The sequence below is a fragment of the Pleurodeles waltl genome, chromosome 7, assembly GCF_031143425.1.
Source record: "Pleurodeles waltl isolate 20211129_DDA chromosome 7, aPleWal1.hap1.20221129, whole genome shotgun sequence".
In the NCBI taxonomy this organism is placed as follows: Eukaryota; Metazoa; Chordata; class Amphibia; order Caudata; family Salamandridae; genus Pleurodeles; species Pleurodeles waltl.
In genome coordinates, this window is record NC_090446.1 from 59,524,766 (window position 1) to 59,545,276 (window position 20,511).

At 44.7% G+C, this 20,511-nt stretch overlaps 1 protein-coding gene across 1 annotated transcript in view; it reads left to right on the forward strand.

Moving 5' to 3' along the window:
* LOC138303627 (C-type lectin domain family 2 member B-like) overlaps positions 1-12,112 on the forward strand; it is a 49,400-nt gene extending 37,288 nt beyond the window's left edge. Inside the window, exon 5 of the mRNA XM_069242925.1 lies at positions 4,854-12,112. Coding sequence (XP_069099026.1) covers positions 4,854-4,968 — 115 coding nt within the window. The 3' untranslated portion in view covers positions 4,969-12,112. The remainder of the gene's footprint in view (positions 1-4,853) is intronic.
* Positions 12,113-20,511: the final 8,399 nt, after the last annotated feature.

Here is a 20,511-nt window from a genome sequence, read left to right on the forward strand (position 1 = left end):
TCATGGCGGTCTTGGGGCTTTGAATCAGCTCGCTTATGTCAACTGTTTTGCTTTTCAATTTCAATTTATGTGGCAAGAAAAGTCCACTTAGGAATTTACAATGCTAATAGGTCTAACTCGAGCAAACACGAGACCCATTGCATTGCAAATGCTTGTTGTAGCCTGAATTCATTGCTGCAATATAGATAGTACTACAGACTTGCGCTTTCTGCCTCTAGGCACATTTCTAGGTTTCTCTACTGAGTATAATCTAGTTCTTAACATTCTTCGTTGGCAAGGCTAGGGGTGCTATTGCTGATGCTTGGGTATTTGGTGTTTCTACTGCATATCATCCAGATATCATTTATGCATTAAACCCTAATAGACGCCAGGAACTGGCTCATTATTGTGTAAGGTTTATATATATTTAGTGTTCCTGCCCAGGAGTGCATGTGTGGGTCTGCAGTCAGCGGTCACTTAACTGTGTTTACTTATTTCACTTAGAGTTTTTCTTATTTAATCTCATTAGGTATCCTGCAGGGTTGTTCTTCTTTCCTGCATCATTGCCAGCAGAGAGACCGCAGCAACCCCCCCATTTACAATCCAGACACCAAGCCATTAATTTATCCACATACTCACTCACCCGTAGAATGGCTCACTGTCCCACTCGCAACACTGCACACAAATGGGCTAATGCGTGAAGAACCTTAACGCATAGTTAGACCTATTGTCCCACAGCCATTACTTGTGGCACCATTATTGCCACCGGTGACAGATTGGTGCCACTGGTTACACACCACACATGGTGGAACCTGACCACATCAACAGTGCCACGTTCTCGTCTCCCTTCACTTTCCAGAGATTTCTAGTCTGGTGGGCATATGAAGGTGCAAAGACGTGAGGAAGCGTGAAGAACACACATTATTAAAATGTATATTACCGCAGGAAAGTAATTTTTTGATACTTGAAAGATTCTCCAGCAATACCAAATGACAATCTGCATGTGGAGGCTTTAGACGGCCAACTAGAAGAGAAGCGCCCCACAACCTTCGAGGCGCAGCTTCTTCCTCCTCAACAGAGTTGAGGCAGCACCAGAGTAGCTTCCCTGAGGCATATGACACGTTCTTGATTGAAACGAATGGCACCTTGTCAACCATAGACCGCGGAATTGAGACATGAACAATGTGACCTGATCTTATGTTTCAGCGTCTAGACAAGCAGACCCCCAGAATGGATATAAATATACATTGTGTTTCTGAATCATTGCTCATTGGAAAATGGATGTTTTTGTGGAGAAGCTGTTCACTGATGTGTTCTGAAAAGAGCTCACCAGTCTGTGGCTCCTGGGCTACAGGTGGATGCTCTAGGAGGCCTATACTCGCTGGGATGCTGCGCTGCAGAGACCGAGAGAGTGCTGGATCTGACAATCTACCATGTGCTGTCTTCAGATGCCTTGTTACTGAACTTCACTGTGAATGAAGAGTAGGCTAGGCGAGCTTATGCTGCAGATGAAGAAACAGGAAAGCAGTATTTGATAATAGATGCTACATCTTGCCAAGTTGAAGGTAATGCTACAAGGAAAATCCTACATTTTTATTTTCCCACTCTGGAAAGACAAGGAGTGTGCCTTTGCAACACTCCAAGAGGAAGCAATGGGAAACAGCTTTCAACTCTGACAACTACTTACTCTGATTGCATCTAGTTAGCCATTTTCTCAGAGGGATTGTTTACACACTGCTGCTGAAGCTCTCCTTCTCGCTTTATTTTGATGACAAGTTGCTTGCACCATTACATTGTATTCCCAGCCATCTTCATGTTGTGTAAAGAACCTGCTGCTGCCTCTTCGCCTCCCCGATGCCTAGAGCGGAACAGCATCACAACATCAAGGGGGATCTGATTTCTTTTTTATTTCATGATTAATGTGGGGGTGCTGTGTAGAACTGAGAAGTTTGGGGTTGGTGTGGATGGGAAGGAAACAGGGCTGTTAATGATGTTACTCGTTTGGGATGGTAATTAGGCCATCTTATGCTTAGTAAAAGAAAGGTTCACATCTTGCTATGGTACCTAACCTTAATCAACCTGCACAAGTAGACACACTTTTAACAGGGTTGCCTGGAATGTTTTGGGGACTACCAATACACAAAATGAGAGACAAGTGTTGGCCTATTTAGTGTAGCGTGGTGTTGCTCACTGCAGGAGACCCACCTGGCAAAGCATAGGGAGCAAATGCAAACATTAGCTCATAAATGGGGAACTGTGGGACTTTGCTCCGCACTCTGGGTGTGCAGGAGTTGCGAAGCAGAACACCCCGTTCCACCAGCTACATGTAATTGAAGATACTTAAGAGCATTAGATGATGGTCCAAGGGCTGTTGGGGCTTACCCACATCATTTGTGAACGTCTATGGCCCTGATGTGAACTCAATGAACTACTATCAGATGGTCCTCACAACGTGCCTTCAGCTATCTGCCCGTACAATGACATGAGGGCGGGACTTTAACTTAGTAATGACCGAGCTTCTAGATGGATGGTCAGCTAGGCCACCAATAGCAGCAGCTAAGACACTGACACAGTTAATGACGCAGCATGCTTTATTGGACATATGGCATTAGAGGTAAAGGGAAGAAAGAAGTTGCTCATTCCATTCTTCTGTTAACGGTATCTCCTCCTTCCTGAACTAGCGGCTTGGAACTCGGGATCTAAGCAATTGAAATTTCTCAGTTGAACATCTGGCACTGTCTATCGGTCGTACCCTTGAGCTAATACAACGCTCCACCCCTACCCCCAGGGCTCATATGCACACCTTTGTGCGGGGTGGTTACCTTGCACTACTTTTTTTACATAGGGTTTTTAGAGAGACAGGGAGGGTGCTCACAGCAGAATGTTACTGTGGGTTTGAGCACCAGTGGTAGGTGCTTTACGGAGCCTTGAAAGCATACTAATGGGGAGAGTGCGAGAGAACTCACCTCTGCCTATTTGAGTCTAAATTAAAAGAATTTCAGGGTGCTAGAGTATTGCCAGAAATAAATGTCATCCCTAAATATAGGGCAGTCCGAGACCATGAAGCATTGTTCTGCGGTGTAAGAAATAGGGTTTGTGGTTGAGGGGGTGAAACACTACTCAAGCATCAACCACAATACTTCTCAGGGTGAATGTAACCTGTGCTCAGCCTTCTGGTAGTTTGGCACAGAGCAGTCAGGCTTAATTTTGAAGCAATGTGTAAAGTACTTGTGCAATACTTCAAAGAGTAATAGGATGTAGACACCACACAAAAAAGCATCTCATACCAGATTAGCTTTATAGAGTCATGTTTAATAAAAAGAACAAGGCCAGAAGGACCAGAGAGGTGCAGTTTTAAGGATTTTAGTGCAGAAAGCACCAAGTGTGGGCATCTGGTTGTGCCAGACCAATACAAAGTCACAACTTCCGGCCAACTGTGAGGAGCCCGGGCCGCCAGCTGGACCCAGTTAGGCCGGCGGAACAAAACTACCTTCAAGAGGGAAGAGAATTTATCTCTTCTTAGATTTCGATGGACTGGTTACTCCGTCACAATAGTGACGATAGCCCGTTCGCCAAAATATAAATCCCATAGGCCATAGTGGGATTTATATTTTGTCAGACTGGCCGTCTGTCACCATTGTGTCGGAGTAACTCGTCCACCGAAATCTCAATCAGGCCCTAAATCATTTAGTCTTTGCCTCCTGTTACCATTCAGTGTTACTAAGAGGAATCCCTCTGGGGCAGAGCGTACGACCGCCCACCACACCCGTTTCAAGCACGTATCAATGTGAAATGTGAGGTCACAAGGGGACGGGGTCACAAGAGTCTGTACAATAGCTTGTCCTGTTCCATTTTGCTCTAAATTGCAAAAATCTAAATCTCAAATTATGCGAGTGATTACAGACTGAATTTAGTCTGGCCAAGGCTTTTAAAAATGTTTTCAGTTAAGGATTTATTTTTTTAACATTCCTTCTCAGAATACAAATGCATTCAAAGCATTGCATTTGTAAATGATATTCTCGGTACATAAATTCCATCTACTTGAGATTTTTATATATCTCTGCTCAGTGACAGACTTGCTGATATGCAGCTGTGGGCTGGTAACTGATCTGAAGGGGATGGCAAGGAAATAACAGAAGCAGATTTTGTCTATTTTATTGGTAAGAGTCACATCAAATTCAGACCAGCTGCACCGAGGCTAAACAACACTGCATATTTTTATTTTATGATTATTATCTCTCTCCATCTAGAATAACGAAATGGCAAAAAGTATTTAACTCACCAGATGCTGTACGCAGCTCCTAAATAGGATACACATGTTTGAGATGTGCCCGGCACCAGCTGAATTTTGGGTGGGTGTCTTTAACAAACATCAAAAGTTACTGATGAAAGACCTTACTTCACAGTTTATTTTTGTCCATCTTCTAGAGAAATTGATTATTTTTGTGGCTGCTCCTCCTCAGACCTCAAAACCCAGGTATGGATCTGGAATGGCCTTATTCGGAAGAGTTTGAGGTGCATCACTGAAGCCTATTTGAGTATCCAGATGGCAGTAACATTAGCTTTCATAAACCCCAACAAATCTGCCGCCGATTTTGAGGGCTGCACCAAATGCAAATGAGAAGGATTTGCTCTCTGACCAGTGTTTTTAAAATTGTCTTTTGTCTTCTTCCTTCCACTTAATACATTGAATGTATTGCCCAGCTGTGTGCTGTTTAGTGACTGTTCGCAGTTTGCAGGATTCTTTTGTGTTGTTTTCTTTTTTTTTTATCAGTTTTGATTCTCAAGAAATAAAAAGAGAAATGACACTGTAATGGAGTTTGGTCATATGATTTGGTATGACATTAACATTACTTATTTTATTTTTGTTTCAGGTTCGTGGTTGAGGGGGATTCAGATTGTGCCTACCTAAATGAGGTAGCAGTTGGCTCTGGTCGCTGCTATAACAAGAGGAACTGGGTTTGCACCAAGAAACAATGGAAGAACTGATGGTCTACTGGTTGCAGCTATCCACCTTCAAGAGTTGTAGGATAATTGAGTACATTTTACTGTCGTTTGGGCATCTGTTCAGGCTTGAACACTATGTCCATTATTTAGGTCCTACGGATATCCCATCCGCCGTATTACAATTCCATCCTATCCTAGGCAAATCGTGAAATGACAGACGGAATGTTGTGTCGGGTTTGTGATGGAGTAACCCGTCCACCAAACTCTAAATCAGACCGGAAGTCTTTTTATATGTAAAAAACTGACTATGGACTCTCTGCATATATCTGCAGTTGCTCCACTTGTACTGGATTTTTTATCGCTTATCTTTTACTGGGACTATCTCCTGGATTGAAAAGAAAAAAAAATGTTTCCAACTTTTTTCCCTGAACTAGGTTTGTTCAGATGGTTGTTCTTGAAAGTGCATTGCCCTTTTTCAGGAAGTCTGACTTCTGTCACAGTCATTGTTTTTAAAATAGCCACTAACTTGCATTGAAGCTAGACAGACCTGCCTGTCTGCTGTTGCACAGTGTCACTTCCACTGTCTTGCAGTTAACGACAGACTGAGAACATCAGAGTCGTTTTGCTTTTTTCCCCCATCACTACACAGCCTCTTGAAAGTTATTTTCTGAAGAATGCTTGTAACTACTATTTTCTCATCTTTTTGAATACCCCCTGGTGCCAGTCTAGTCCTGGAGAATTTCCTCAGCAGTTCCCTTGGGCATTGGTACCTGGCAATGTGCATTTCGTGATGTTGGTTCCCCTGCATAACCACCACCTCTGCAAGCTGATGTTGGTTTCTTTCTTTCCCCACCTTCCAAGGTGGATTCAAAACTTGCTCCCTCAAATTCTGTCTGCCAAAAATGTACATTTACAATTTGCATTTTTTTTTCCACAATGCAAGGGACATGCATCCTTCTAAGGCCTCGGGGTCAAACCGTGCAAGGATTGCCACAAACAAATGTCAGTGAGAGACCTACACAAAATCTGTCTCTGGTGTTTGAACTCATCTGTGTTGTACAGAAAACAGCTGAGGTTTTGATGGCATAGACATGTTATCGTTCCTTAGGTAAAACCCACAAGTGCTCTCAAAATAATGGGGCCAATCAAAGAAGCAAAATAAATCGAGACAGGGCTTCCCATCATCCCGCACTGAGGAGTGCGTGGTGCTCGTGCCACTACTAGTTTGTGATCACTGTCTCTGACCTTCTAGCAGATCTTAGTTCTAATACTGACTTAACCTCCGTTCCTGGTCTCGTCAGTGATGCTGCAGCTGATGAAAAGGCCATGCTGCAAATCTCTAGTACCCTACCGGATCCCTTTGGACTGCATTTAGGCCCTAAGGTTCCTAAGGGGTTTTCATTCGGTCTACCGCTCAGGATCTGTTGCAGAATGCGTCCTTCAACCTTGACTCTGGGGCCAAGGGACGATCCCGGGACACACATGGCACCACAATATACGCTGGAACTCCAAATTTCAACACTGACACAGGAGGAGGAGCCGATAGTCCTTTTGGACTCTGAATCAAATCTGCTGCAGCCTCCACCGAAGTTGCGCCCATTTCTTACATTAGGAAATTCCAATTTTGGGACTCTTCTACTAGATTATAACCTGCCTGACCCTGATGATGACCGCTCACAGGTTCCTGATGTTGAGAAGCTGATTCTGTATCTCAAAGTTGCCAGTGGTCGCACTACCTCCCCAGATACTGGCCTAGACTTGCCCACCACTGAGGTCAAGACCAATGTCCTCACAGGGGTCCTGCAGACAGGGCGGACCTCACAAGATAAGCTGCTGGGCTCCTGGGTGAAGACATAATCTTGCCCACCAGTTAATAGACATTTAGTGAGTAGACACAGACCTGCTCTGGCAGATCCTGCCCTTCTCCTAAAACACCCCACACTCGACAGCCTGGTAGTCCAGGCCTCTTGCAGCAGGCTTAACCCCAGTGCGTTTCTCACCAGAAGTTTATGAAATGTATGTTCTTTTCTGCTAGCCATGCCATGCGATACATGGAGACAGGGACCTTGCCAGCAACCCTGGAGCATCTCAGGATGAACCTTTAGCAGATTGTAAACAGTGGTCAAGATTCTGCAAAGTATGTGTCATGCTCTGGCCTGGACGATATAGACTTCTTGGGTAGGGCAGAATGGAGAAGTGTGGTGCTTTGACTCCATGCTTGGATTTGCTCCACAGGGTTCCTAAATGACTTATAAAAATGCCTGATGGACATGCCATTTTGTGTTACAGGTCTCTTTAGAGATGCAGTGAATTCAGCTTTGGAACCCTTCAAAGAGAGCAAGGCAACAGTGTGCGCCATTGGATTGGCACAGCTTGCGCTAGAGTTCCCCCAACAATTTGGCGCCTTTTAAGGATTCGGAAGAGTATTTTAGCAGCGGCTACACCTAACTTTGTCTCAGCCATAGCGGAACCCCCCGCCAGCCTCATGAAGCAGAGGCTGGGGATCCATTTGCCAGCGTCCAGGCCCATAGAAGCAACAAACTATCCAATACCCTGCCGTTCCCTCCGTAGACACTGCAAAACCACTTTAAATTACCCTTGCAGCTCCCTTGTAGGGTCGCTTTTTACCTCCAGGGGTGGCAGGGCATCACATGATGCCAATGGATGCTCCAAACTGTCCAAAATGGATACACCCTCACTTGGACATTCAGGCTCTCTTGGACAAGAGAGCCATAGAAGGGGTATGAGTACTTGAAGCTGGGACTGGTTGTTCCTTCAGTTACTTCTTGGTGCGGAAGGAGGCACCTGTCCTCAGTCTTCACTCGCTGAATTTCTTCCTTATTAAGGAACTGTTCATAATGGCCAAAGGTCTATCTGTCCTTAATCCAGGAGACTGGATGGTTGTGTTGCATTTGAGGGATGCCTGTTTCAGGTAGTCAAGGAGCACTTTCTCCATCAACGTGGTGAAATCCCACCTCACTTCTTCACAGCAGCTCCCCTTCATAAGAGCCATACTAGACATGGTGTTCTGCCAGGCCTTCCTTTGAGTCCATGATATTTAGGCTATGATCCCAGTGTTTCAACCTTTGACCTCGGTCTCAGTGAGAGAGGCTCTGAGTCTTCTTGGCCTCCTGCATCTAGCTTGTGGTCCACACCTGGTGGCACATGCAGGCTCTGAAGTTGTTTTTGAAGTCTCAGTGGGCTTAGAACCAATAGTACCCTTCAGATTCCATTCAGGTGTTGGAGAAGACGGCAAAAGATCAGCAGTAGTGGCAGCTAGACCACAATTGGACCATTAGTAGACCCGTCTCTCTACCCCACATAGACCTAACGGTCGTGAAGAGCGTATCTTTGCTGGGTTCGGGTGGTAACCTGGGAAAGAGATGGAGATCAGAGGACTCTGGTCTTCAATGGAAACCTACCTCCACATAACCTTGTTTGAGCTAAAGTTGATTCCCTTGGCACTGAAAGCATTCCTGCTATCCATCAAGGGACACTGGTGTAATTTCTCACAGACATCACCGCCATGGGGTTCTGCAAAAATAGGGCTGAGTTGGATCGTCTGCCAAGATGATCCGTGCCTTCAGAAGAATTGTCTTCTCCATGTTCATACAGCACCTGGCAGAATCTTTAAACGACCAGGTCGGTAAACTCTGCTGACATTGCCTGGCATATCATCTATGGTGGCTGCAGTCAGAAGTGGCACAGAGTGTCTTTCAGCAGTAGGAAGGACCATTGCTCAATTCTTTTCACTGCGGCAGCGAATGTGCAGTGCATGGTTTTGCATATTGGAGCTCCAAGAGTGTTCTCTCTTAGAGACGCCTTTCGTTTGGATTGGAGTAAAACACTGCTGTATGCCATACCGCCTCTGCCTCTCCTGGTCACAGTTCTGAAGTAGATGAGGAATGACAGAGTCCAAGCCTAGGACCTCTGGATATGAGTCGAGGAGAGTGTGGTACTCAGAACTTCTGGCTTTGAGCATCTGTCCTCTGATCCAGCTGCACCTTAAGAAGGCCCTCCTGTAACAGAAGCATGGCAGGGACCTGCAGCCGGAGGTTCCCAACCTACATCTCTATGCTTGGGGTTGAGCATCAACAGTTGACTCCTTTTGATCTCCCTCCCAAAGTAGTGAGTGTCATTTTAGAAGCCTAGCATCCCTCAACTGAAACAGCCTATACTGGATGCAGGGAGAGGTTTGTTGTCCTGTGTTCTTCTTGAAATTTAGAACCTCTACAGGGACAGTTGTCTAACATAATACTGTCTTGTCTGCTTTTTCAATTAGAAGATTAGCCATCTTTATTTAAATCATCTGTTAGTAATGGGCTGGCCCATATGTTCACGTCAACACCATTTATGATGCCTCTGTGGGACACCTACCCAGTTCTCACTTTCCTCATGTGTACTCAATTTGAGCCAGTGCACATCTTTTCTCTCTGACTGCTCACTCTAAAGACAACATTCCTCATAGCAACAACAATAGCTCATCCCATAGGTGAATTACAAGTACTAACTGTCCTACCACCGTATACCAACTTTGTGCCGGTTCTCAGGACAAAGAGTAATTTCTTCCACTTTGAGTACTCTGTCACTGTGCCAGCCTTTTTCATTCCTCGTCACCCATCCAAAGAGGAAGATAAACTTCATCAGCTGGACTCAGAGAGCACTGAGGCTTCACATTGATCGGACCAAGGGTCATTGGGTGGACTATCTGTTCTTTGTGGGCTTCACTGGTATGAAGAAAAAAAAAAGCGTCACTGTCTTCAGACAGATTGTCTTGTGCATCCAATTCTGATACAGATGGGCCAAAAAACAGACTCCAGAAGAATCCCATGCTCTTTCCAGCAGAGCAAAGGCTGTTACCACTGCGCTGATGTGCCGTGGGCCAGTCTTGGACATCTGGCAGGCTGCTACATGGGCATCAGCTCACACATTCACGAACCACTACTGCCTGAATAGCCAGGTCTGGAGTGTGGGTTGCTGTACGACTTCTGTCCTGCATGACTTCCTGGTCCACAGACCCACCACCTGGGGACAGACTGCTTTGGCATCTATTCAAAAGGTGAGGAACCTGCTGTTAGAAGTATCCATCAGAAGAACAGTTATGTACCTTCATAATGCTCTTTCTGGTGGACATTTTATCTAATTGCAGATTCCTCACTGACCCACCCTTCTCCCAGTTTTGTGGATTGAACTCCTCTAGTCCATTCTAATAAGATTCCAATCTAGAGATCTGCACACTGGCACAAACTGATTCCTAGGGGCTCAACTTCAAGTGACGAGGATAGATGTCAGAAAGTAACTGACAGCAGCACTCAAACGTGGTGGCTATGTAGGGGCCAGACGTCACTTCAGGGCAGGATCAATCCGATTCAGAACCACACAAGGCCACCTACAAAATGTGGGAAGAAATTGCTGATAAAATTCTCTTTGTCTATTCTGGTGCCTGGTAGTATTCATAAGGCGAGGTAAGTGCAATTAGATGTATTATATACCAGAGAGAAAATTACGGAAGTTAAGTAACTACTGGGCATTGATCTTGGTTTTCATAAAAGTGTTCTTAAACAGCTGGACATCTGAAAGAAGACATGTTACTGAAACTGCCCAACCTGTGGCGAGTACTAAGTGGCCGTTGCCTTACTCTATCCTATCTGAGTTTCGAGTATCGAATGATTAGTCACCTCCCTTTTTACTCTTAGTAGCTTGTGTTTCTTGTTATTCCAGGGGAGAGTATAATCCTACCTAACTTGCCCATGCCCTTTAGTTATATTTTCCAATTCTAAGTTTCAGAAATACTCCTTATTGTCAGCTCCAAAATCTTATCTGGAGACCCTCTGCATTATCCGTAACCCTGTTTTTTTCTTTGACACTGCCCTGTGCAGTGACTCTGACATGGATGTCATGGCCCAGTTCATGTGTTGCAGGATACACAAGTGATCAGTTGGAATAAGGGTCCAGTATATTTAGGGAGAAGACATGAGGGTGTCTGTTCTTTTGCAGAGAGCACAATCTATATATTCAACTCTGTTTTGAAGATTCCTATTTAAGGTGTTATCTGCCTTAAGTGACATGTTGTGGATTATTTCACATGTTAATGATAGTCTTTAAAGGCAAGTTATGTTTGTATCACTGTAGTTCTTTTTAGCCATTATACTGTTAGGTTTTGCAGGCAATATGTAAGTATTTGATCTGCTTTGGATACCCAGGTCGAACCTCCCCTTCAGTCAACCCATTGAGCACCAGCATTTGTGGTGCTTTGTTACTAAAAAGAAGCATCTGGAGGATTGACATGGACTCAGGGTAGACAATTAATGTAGAGATAATGAAAATTCAGGCATTCGTTGCGAGGGAGCTACACTGCACTGATGAGCCTCTAAGAAGGCGAAATATGTGCTCTACTTTTTCTTGTAAATACCTCTTTTAGAAAGGAATACTGAATTTAATGAGTTAACAATGATTCAGAGCTCTTCCATTAAATTGGATGAGCGACTGTTCACTCCAGGGTTTAAAATTCATAACAAGTAGGTGTTAATCAAAAAGATTCACATTTAAAGAGGAGTGCCTACATGGATTAATTGACTTTTGTGTCCATTGTGTATCCTTCCTAACTTATAGGCATTGTACAATGAAAATATTATCCGTTGTGGTAGTACGTAGTCATTTGAAATGTATGTGCTTGCTTTTGGCTGCTTATTTTGTCATGCTGTTTGCCAAGTAATAGAAAATATTATTTTGATTGATCTATTTTAGTGACATAAGATTCTTGTCAGATCAAATAGCTCATAATGTTATAGATAGCAAAACCTTTAATTTGTTGACAAGCTGATAGAAATACTCAAGCTCACCTGTAGGCTTTCAATTCATACACCTGTTACCCAAAGGTGATCATTCTATTAGCTCTTAATTATTGAAATACAAAATTGCTATACTTTATATATGAGAAGGTGGTGCGAAACATTGATGAGTACCCAAACCACTAAATCATGGGTGTTTAATTTGTAATGTTTTTCTAAATCTATTTCATAAGTGTCCCAGTCATAGAAATAATTATTTTTGGAGTCTGTATGTTATTCTCGTGTTGTGACACACACAAATTGGAATTGTCTACATTGGGTGGGTTTTTGTTATCTGAAGATTGAGTTTTTGTACTCGTAATGTGTTAATAAACATAAATTAGGCAATTTTGAAATGTTGATTGTTGTGGGTATATTAAGACATCAGTAATTTGTAGACTTCGTTGCGTTCATCAGTTCACCTGTATATTTTGGGCCATCCACGATTGATGCCACCAGAGGCTGATTACATACTTAGGTGTAGATAAGTATGTGTGTGTTTTTGTTATCTGAAGGTTGAGGTTTTGTACTCGTAATGTGTTAATAAACATAAATTAGGCAATTTAAATATACTTTAGTAGCATCCAGATGAAGTTTAATGCAAGCAAATTGTAGACATGAGCAAGCTAAATGAAGTAAACAGGGCAAAATTACATTCTCTTGACATTTCCTTTAAATCATTATTGTTAATGAGGCATCATCTGATAAGTCCTTTCCACTTTAAAGTTTAGAAGCTCTTGTGTTAGGATGTTTACTTCATTGAGAATGTCCATACAGTCTTGAGGGAGATTCAAGTGTTCACAATGAATTACCAAAGGAGTCATGCCCCCAAATTCATAACTTTTATAAATTTGGCATGCATTCTCGATAGTAGATTGTTTGCATCAAAACCTCTTGTGGGTTCTCATGGAGCGGTGAAGTAGTTCTGGATACTACCACTTTCTGGGCTATTCTGGTGCTACTAAAATCATTATTTATTAAACAATTTCAGCTTGAGCAGCACCGTTGGAATCAATGGACTCGGAGGGACGGCATAAAGAAAATCTTTTAACCAGTTGATCAAGTCAGTTGGTTTTCTCACTCTTGATGTGAGGTTCAGTCATTTTGCATTTTCTGCCATGGCGAATAAGCCTATGTCCGGAAACCCGTGTCTTGGAAAATGTTCAGTAAGACAGAATGTTAGATATTCCCATAAAGGATATTGTACGTCATTGTTGATTTTTTTTTTCATAAGACATTGAGTCATCCCTCTTCTGTGGAAAAAACAAGACAAAATGTATGTCGGTTTTAGGTGATTTTTGGATAGAGTACATCCCTGCCTTTCAGCAAGTGCTACAGTGTAGTCTTACTTCATCCTTCCGAACCAAAAAGGTATTCTTTAATAGAGTAAAAGTTGGTCTGTCTTGCTGATCATGGTGATATCTCCAAATTAGGGACATTGAGGTGTGTACCTCGCTCTAGACATTGACTCTGAACTGAGTGGGAATAGTCTTAGACCATGACCATCAGACAGGATCTTATAATGCAGAAGTGCGTTTTTTTAGCATTTCTTCTGTTCTCTCTCACCAGTCATCCTTCTACATTTATAGAGCTTCAGATTGCATTCAACATCAACAGCCTCCTCCTGCTATAATCTGAAAATATTGAATGAAATATCAACCTCACCTTCAAAGTAGCATTTGTTTTCCACTTTTGTTTTCATTAAAATGTCTCTTTCCTTACCTTCTGTCCTCTGCATGTATTACTCTTAGCACAGCCTACTCTTGAGTCTCATGCCTGTATGTCTTACGCTTTATTATTTTATTTCTGAAAACTGTCCACACCTCGCATCACAGATAACAATCTCCTTTGAAACCATATCCCTACAATCCCACAATGTCTGATCTCCTTTGGAATAAATAATCATCCCACTGACCAGTGCTCCCTCACACCCACCAATGGATTTTGGTGCATTCCCAGATTTACCATTACTGGTAGACCGGAGCAGCTCCTCCATATGGGGGAAAAGCGTCACCCCCCACCCCGCCAGCAGCAACTGCTGTGAAGCCTTTCACAAGGAAGGGATAATAAACTCCCCTTCCTTGTGAAAGGGGCGGGACATGGGGGTGACGAGCATAGGGGAGTGCACTGTGCACTCCCCTCACTGCGCCTGTATGTTTGGCCAGCTGTCTCCGGCCGGCCAAGCATATATGTGGAGTAGGCTGTCTCCAGCCGGGCAACGCTGTTGCCCGACTGGAGAGAACCTGCACAGACTCCCAGTCTGCCTGGGAGTGCCCAGGCAGGGGGCTCCCAGCCAATCCTGATGCTGCTTTGAGCAGTGCACTGCAGGCTGGGAGACTGTGCCTGCAGCCTACAGAGGAGCGAGGAGTTGTGTGGCGTGGGAGCAGAGGAAAGTATTTTTTTTTAATGTGACCCCTGTCCCACCCCCCATATCCCCCTCTCCCCCCACCACGCGTGTCACCCCGCCCCCAGGAATCCCCACCAGCCGCGACTGCTGGTAGACCGGGTAATGTGTAAAAAAACTACGCCTCCTCAGGTGGGACATAAAGAGAGAGAAATACTGTTGCATTCTGCAGCGCACATAGGCAAAATGCCGCTCAGGATTGTTTTTTTGTTGGAAGGTGTTACTTACAGCACAAAAACAATCCTTCTTACAACACAGGCACGCTTGCACCATGGTGCAAGGGTGCTTGTGTTGGCACTACGCAGCACATTGTGCGCCAGCGCTGGAGAAAGCCAGGAATGTGCTGTACAATGTTAAGTACAGCGCATTCCAGCCCTTTCCCTATCACGCAGCGCTGCAAGGTGACTTGATACAATGCATGATTTAATGAGAAATATGCCATACATGTGGTTTCCCCAGCTATAGATCTTCATGGCACATTGTTAAGCATTCCAGTGAACCCAAACCCACCTTAAAGTCTTGCTTCATAATCAGTAGCTCACACCGACATGTCAAAGTTCTACCTTTTGGCCTTCAGTCAGTCCCTTTCATCTTTACACAATGCATTGCTGTGGCCAGTGGCTTTTCTACCCACTAAGTAATGCACATATATCTCTAAAGAATATGATTCCTTTATTTGTAGGGCACTTGAATACGTTAAAGGTTTTATGTTTCTAAAAGACTTCTTGTCTCGAAGAAAGAGAAAAAGACACTCCAAAAAGAGTAGAGATGATAAATTATGCAGCCCTTAGAAATTATATTCCAGAGCTGAGGTGATAGTCCTAAGCATATTATACTAAAGTACATTATTTTAGAACTTAGGAACCAGATAGTAAAAGGAGCACCCTCTTGTCCGTGATTTCTTAATGTGAGAATTGTGAATAAAGAGCAGATTTTCTGAATATGTGGTACAAGCTAAAGGATATGGCCATAGTACTTTGGCAAGCTCAAACTTTTCTATGCCATAAAAGGATTCTGAAGTGCACCTTCTGCTCAACTGGAAATCTTTTTGGAAATCTCTCTAGGCCTCTGATTCGGCATTAAACTTGCTGAGGATTTTGACTATATACAGAAAAATTATCTATCTGTTGAATAGTTGACAGGCATAAGCAAGCGCAGCCAGGAGGTCACTGATGTAGACATTCTCTTGTATCACTCAAATACTAAATTGCCATTACTTATAATCAACAGTACACGTGGGACTACCACGACAGGATCAGAACCCTAAATGGGGCATATTCAATTTCCAGGGACAAACCACAATGTTTTTCTTGACTGTTAGACTCCTTTAGCCTTGGAAAAGCCCCAGTCCTGCGCGCCATTGACTGGGCGAAGCTCATGGTGGCTGCCCATGTTTTCTGTTGCTTTGAAATAGAATAGAATGAGATGACTGCAATGAATGTGTAAATTTGACGACTGTGCTATTTGCAAATAGCAGACTACACTTGTACTACATGTCTATTACTGTTCGAATTTACTTACCTTACCCTGCTCTGACAGATTTTCATATTTGTGGGCAAAGGAGTACTTCAAAAGACAGTAGAAAGTAACCAATATGTTAGTGTAACTCCAGGATTTTACCCCTCAGGATACTCCTTAGAACTAAATACCAGCTCTACATTAGATAGCATTCATGTGATGATTACAAAACATGCACATTTTTCGCTTGACAAGAGGATTTTTCTCAATAGGTAGTGGATATAAATGAACTTGTTACAAATTTCTTCTCATGTATTAGAGATGCCTGATCTAAAATCACTCCAAAAGTGTTAGCCTTGGGGGCAGAAGCTGGAGGAGTCTCCGAATTCAAGGGGGCTATAAACTGTTTTAGCACGCAGGAAGATCGCCTTTGAGCAAAAGTTCAGTTCATGATGTTGAGTTTCAGGTAGTTGTGACAACATCTGTGGTGAAAAGCAGGTACAAAGTCTGATGTTTTAAAGTTGTCGAAAGTATCTGAATGTCCATTTGATGATTAACTGTTTGCCATCTTCCTAGAACAGAACCCAAAACACAAAGACCTAATCAAGGCTCACAGAGGTTGAACCTAGATGCTAAACCATATCCGGGACTGCCACAATCCTTGTGGAATAGTTATTGCATATTTAAACAGAGTGCAGATAGGAGAACCAAACTGTCACTGCCCCTTCAGTGCCTATATCTTGGACATATTGTTGGATATGGCCTCTCTGCAGGGTGACCCCAAACCTTTTGCCTTTCTCCCTCTCTTTTTCTGACCTAATTTCTGCTGGTTTTAGGACTCTGCACACTTTACCACTGCTAATTATTGCTAAAGTGCATATGCTGTCTCCCTAAAACATGGTAACATTGATTCAAATCCAATTGACATATTTGATCTACTTGTAAGTCCCTAGTACGGTGTACTACATGTGCCAGAGCCTGTAGATTGGATGCTACTAGTGGGCCTGCAGCACTGGTTGTGCCACCCACATAAGTAGCCCCTTAACCATGTCTCCCACCTTCCATTGCAAGGCCTGTGTGTGCAGTTTCACTGCCACCTCGACTTGGCATTTAAAAGTACTTGCCAAGCCTTAAACCCCCCTTTTTCCACATATACGTCACCCCAGACGTAGGCCCTAGGTAACCTACAGGGCAGGGTGCTGTGTCGGTAAAAGGCAGGACATATACCTGTGTGTCTTATATGTCCTGGTAGTGGAAAACTCCTGAAATCGTTTTCTACTGCTGTGAGGCCTGCTCCTTTCATAGACTAACATTAGGGCTACCTTCATATACTATTTGAGTAGTAGAATGTGATCAGAAAGGAGTAGACAGGTCATATTTAGTAAGCCCACATTGGTAATAGAAAATCCTGCTGTCTGGTGAGGTTGGATTTTATATTACTATTTTAGAAATGCCACTTTTAGAAAGTGAGCATTTCTCTGAACTTAAACTACATCTGTGCCTTACAGCCTGTCTCCAATCCACACCTGGGCTCGGCTGGGATGGTTGACAGCTCCCTTGTGCATTTCACCCAGACAACCACAAACACAGGATGCTCATCCACACTTGCACACATCTGCCTTCTGAATGGGTGTTCCTGGGCTGGAAGGGTGGAGGGGCTTGACACTTACATTTCAATGGCTAGTGGCCTGCCCTCACACAAAGGACTGCCACACCCTTTACTGGGACCCTGGCAGACAAACCTGTACTGAAAGGGGACCTTGTGCATTTCAAAACCACTCATCAAAGTCACTCCGACTTTAAAGTCACTTTTGGGTATATATACTGGGTCCCTGACCCTACTCAGACATGTCCTGGGACAGACACTCTGAACCAGATCATGCAACCTGCAAAGAGGAGCTGCCAGACTTCCCAAAGGACTCACCTGGACTGCTTTGCTGTGATGGACTGCTGCCTTGCTGTTGCCCTGGTGCCTTGCTGGTCTCTGTCTCTGCTGAGAAGTGTTCTCCAAGGGCCTGGATTGAGCTTGCCTCCTGTTCCTGAAGTCTCGGGCCAAAAAGACTTCTTCTCTTCGAAAGGAACTCCTTGTGTGGTGAAAATCGACGCACAGCCTACCGGAATCGACGCAGAGCCTGCCTAGCGGTGAAAGAATCACTGCATCGCCACTCCGGAATGATGCAGCTCAGCTCCCCAAGTGGAGATCGACGCAGCGCCAGCGTTGCAACCGGAACATCGACGCAGAGGCCACCGGATCGACACATCGTCAAGCCGGAACAATGCAGCACGACTTTCTGCATTAGGAATTGATGCAGCGCCTGCTGTGCAACAGAACTCCGCTGCATTGCCCACGGAATCGACACAGCACCTGTGAATTCAACCAGCATGCCCAGGATTTCCATGCATCGTCCCTGGGCGTCAAACGACCCCGCATTGCAAAGAGGATTTAAGCCTGCGTGCCGGAATTCGATTCAGAGACCTTGCTGCCTGGAAAAGAATCAATGCACCGTCTGTGTGCACCCGGAAATCCGTTGCACACCTTCCTTTTTCCATGCATCTCCTCCACTGCGGTCTCCGTGCGTGTAATTTTGACGGATACCAGGTACTTTGTGCACACAAGAGACACTTGTTGCTTTTTAAAGACTTAAGACTCTTTTTATCATTGCAAAAGAGATATTCCAACTTAATAACCATTACTTATAATCAACATTACTTAATCACATTACTTATAATCAAATCTTGATCGTTTTGACCTTAATTCAGTGAGATAAATATTATCTATTGTTCTAAACCTGTATGGTGGATTTTGTGGTGTTTTCACTGTGTTACTGTATGATTTTTTGCACAAATACTTTACACATTGCCTTCTAAGCTAAGCCTGACCGTTCAGTGCCAAGCCAACTAGAGACCCCATTTTTAACACCATGTAAGTCCCTAGTGTATGGTACTTAGGTACCCAGGGCATTGGTACATCAGGGGTCTCCCATGGGCTGCAGCATGCATTGTGCTGCCCGTCCAAACTGTGTCTGCAGGCCTGCCATTGCAGCCTGCGTGAAATGGTGTATGCACTCTTTCACCACTAAACCTGGTCACTGCACTTTAACACTATAAGTCACCCCACTGGTACACCCTTCAGCCCAAGGGGGGGGGGGGGGGGTTTGCATGTCCCAAAGTGTGAGGTTACCCCTGCATAAGCAGGGTGCCCCTACAGACCCCAGGACATTTCCTGGACTCTGTAAGTGGGGGGAAGTCATCTTAAGGTATGTAGTGGACACTGGTCAACACAAGTGGTCCAACTACATAATGGCTTCTCCGAACCTAGGCATGTTTGATATCAAACATATTGGAATCATGCAACTACACCGATTCCAGTGTTAGTTGGATGATAGCATGTACTCATGGGGATGTTCTTTAGAGGATCCCCCATTTCTGCCTGTGCAGCCTTATGGGGTCAAGCTGTCAGTCCGTGCTGCTGCTGCCGCCCCCAGACACTGTTCTGCCCTCCTGATGGTAAGCCTGCCCCAGGCCGGGGAGGCAGAACAAAAGGTTTCCTGCAAAGTAGAGGTGTGACCACCTTCCCCTTTATATAAGGTGTGTAAGGGCTGGGTGGGGTGGCCTCTGAGCGCCACCAAACTGCTTTGAAGGGCACATTTGTTGCCCTCCTTGCATAATTCAGTTTGTACCAATTCAGGAACGCCCATTTCCTGCTCTGGTATGAAACTACGCAGAGGACAGGGGAGTGACCACCCCCATGTCCAGCTCCTCCAGGTGGCCACTTGATTGTGCCATCTTGGAAAAAAGATGGGTAGAGGCCCCTGGGCACATCTGACTGGTTAGGCCAAGTAGATGATGTCCCTGACCCCCTCCGATAGCTGGGTCACTTCAGAGAGTGACCAATCCCCTTTTAGGGTTACTTGCAGGCCCCCATGGGTGGGTTCTCGGATTTGTCGAGCAAGACTCTAAAAGGAACTCTTTGCAATACATTTTCTGCTCCTGGCCTCTGAGACGTCTGTTTCTGGTGGGAAGGCTCCAATTGCCACATTGGAAGAATTCTGCAACATCCAAGGCTGTGCATCCTCCAGGGTCACAAGGACTCTGTATGCACCTGGAAGCACAAAGGAATCTCCCTTGGAGTGAAGGAGTCATTCCCCTGCAACATCAGACAACATGGATCGGCTAGTGGGGTCTGCTGTTCCATGAACATTGAAGGGCTCTGCTTCACAGGTGATGAGTCTCTGGCTTCCCCTGGGCCCTGCTTGTCCTCTGACAAAATTGGAAGACTGTGGGCCCCTGCTCCTAGTGCTGGACTGGAACTCAACTGTTGCACTTGTCAAGACTTGTTGACTCTTCCTCGAGGAGAACTTCAGGCGCCAAGAAACCCTGGCCTCTGGCACTCTGCAACTCGAAGTTCAACCCATATTCCTGCAACTCCTATGAAATGGGGCTTCTGATTTGTTGTGCTGCTGAGACCTCCTTGTGACACCCTGTGTCCATCACCTGGGGTTCACTTGTGGGGGCTCCATTGACTCCTGCTGGCCTTCCTGCGTGCTGAGGCCCAGCCTTGACTTCCCCTCCTGGGTAGAATCTTCTGGACCTTGCTGGTCCCTTAAACCTTACAAATACTTCTTCAATTCCTGCTTGCATTTGCCAGTGCTTGTTGGTGACCTGGCTCCTCACTGATCCTCCTGCAATCCGGGGACCATTGAGGGACAGCTCGTAGATGACTCCTGGGACCTTCTGCAGCTCCTGGACCCTGCAGCTGGACTTCTTCCACCGACTTGCAGGAACATCACCTGTAGAAGGGTGGGCATGGCACCTTCAACACCTGGGCACCTCCAATTGTGCTGGACTCTGTCCCCTTCCTTTACAGGTCCTTTGTGTCTGAAATACGTCCCT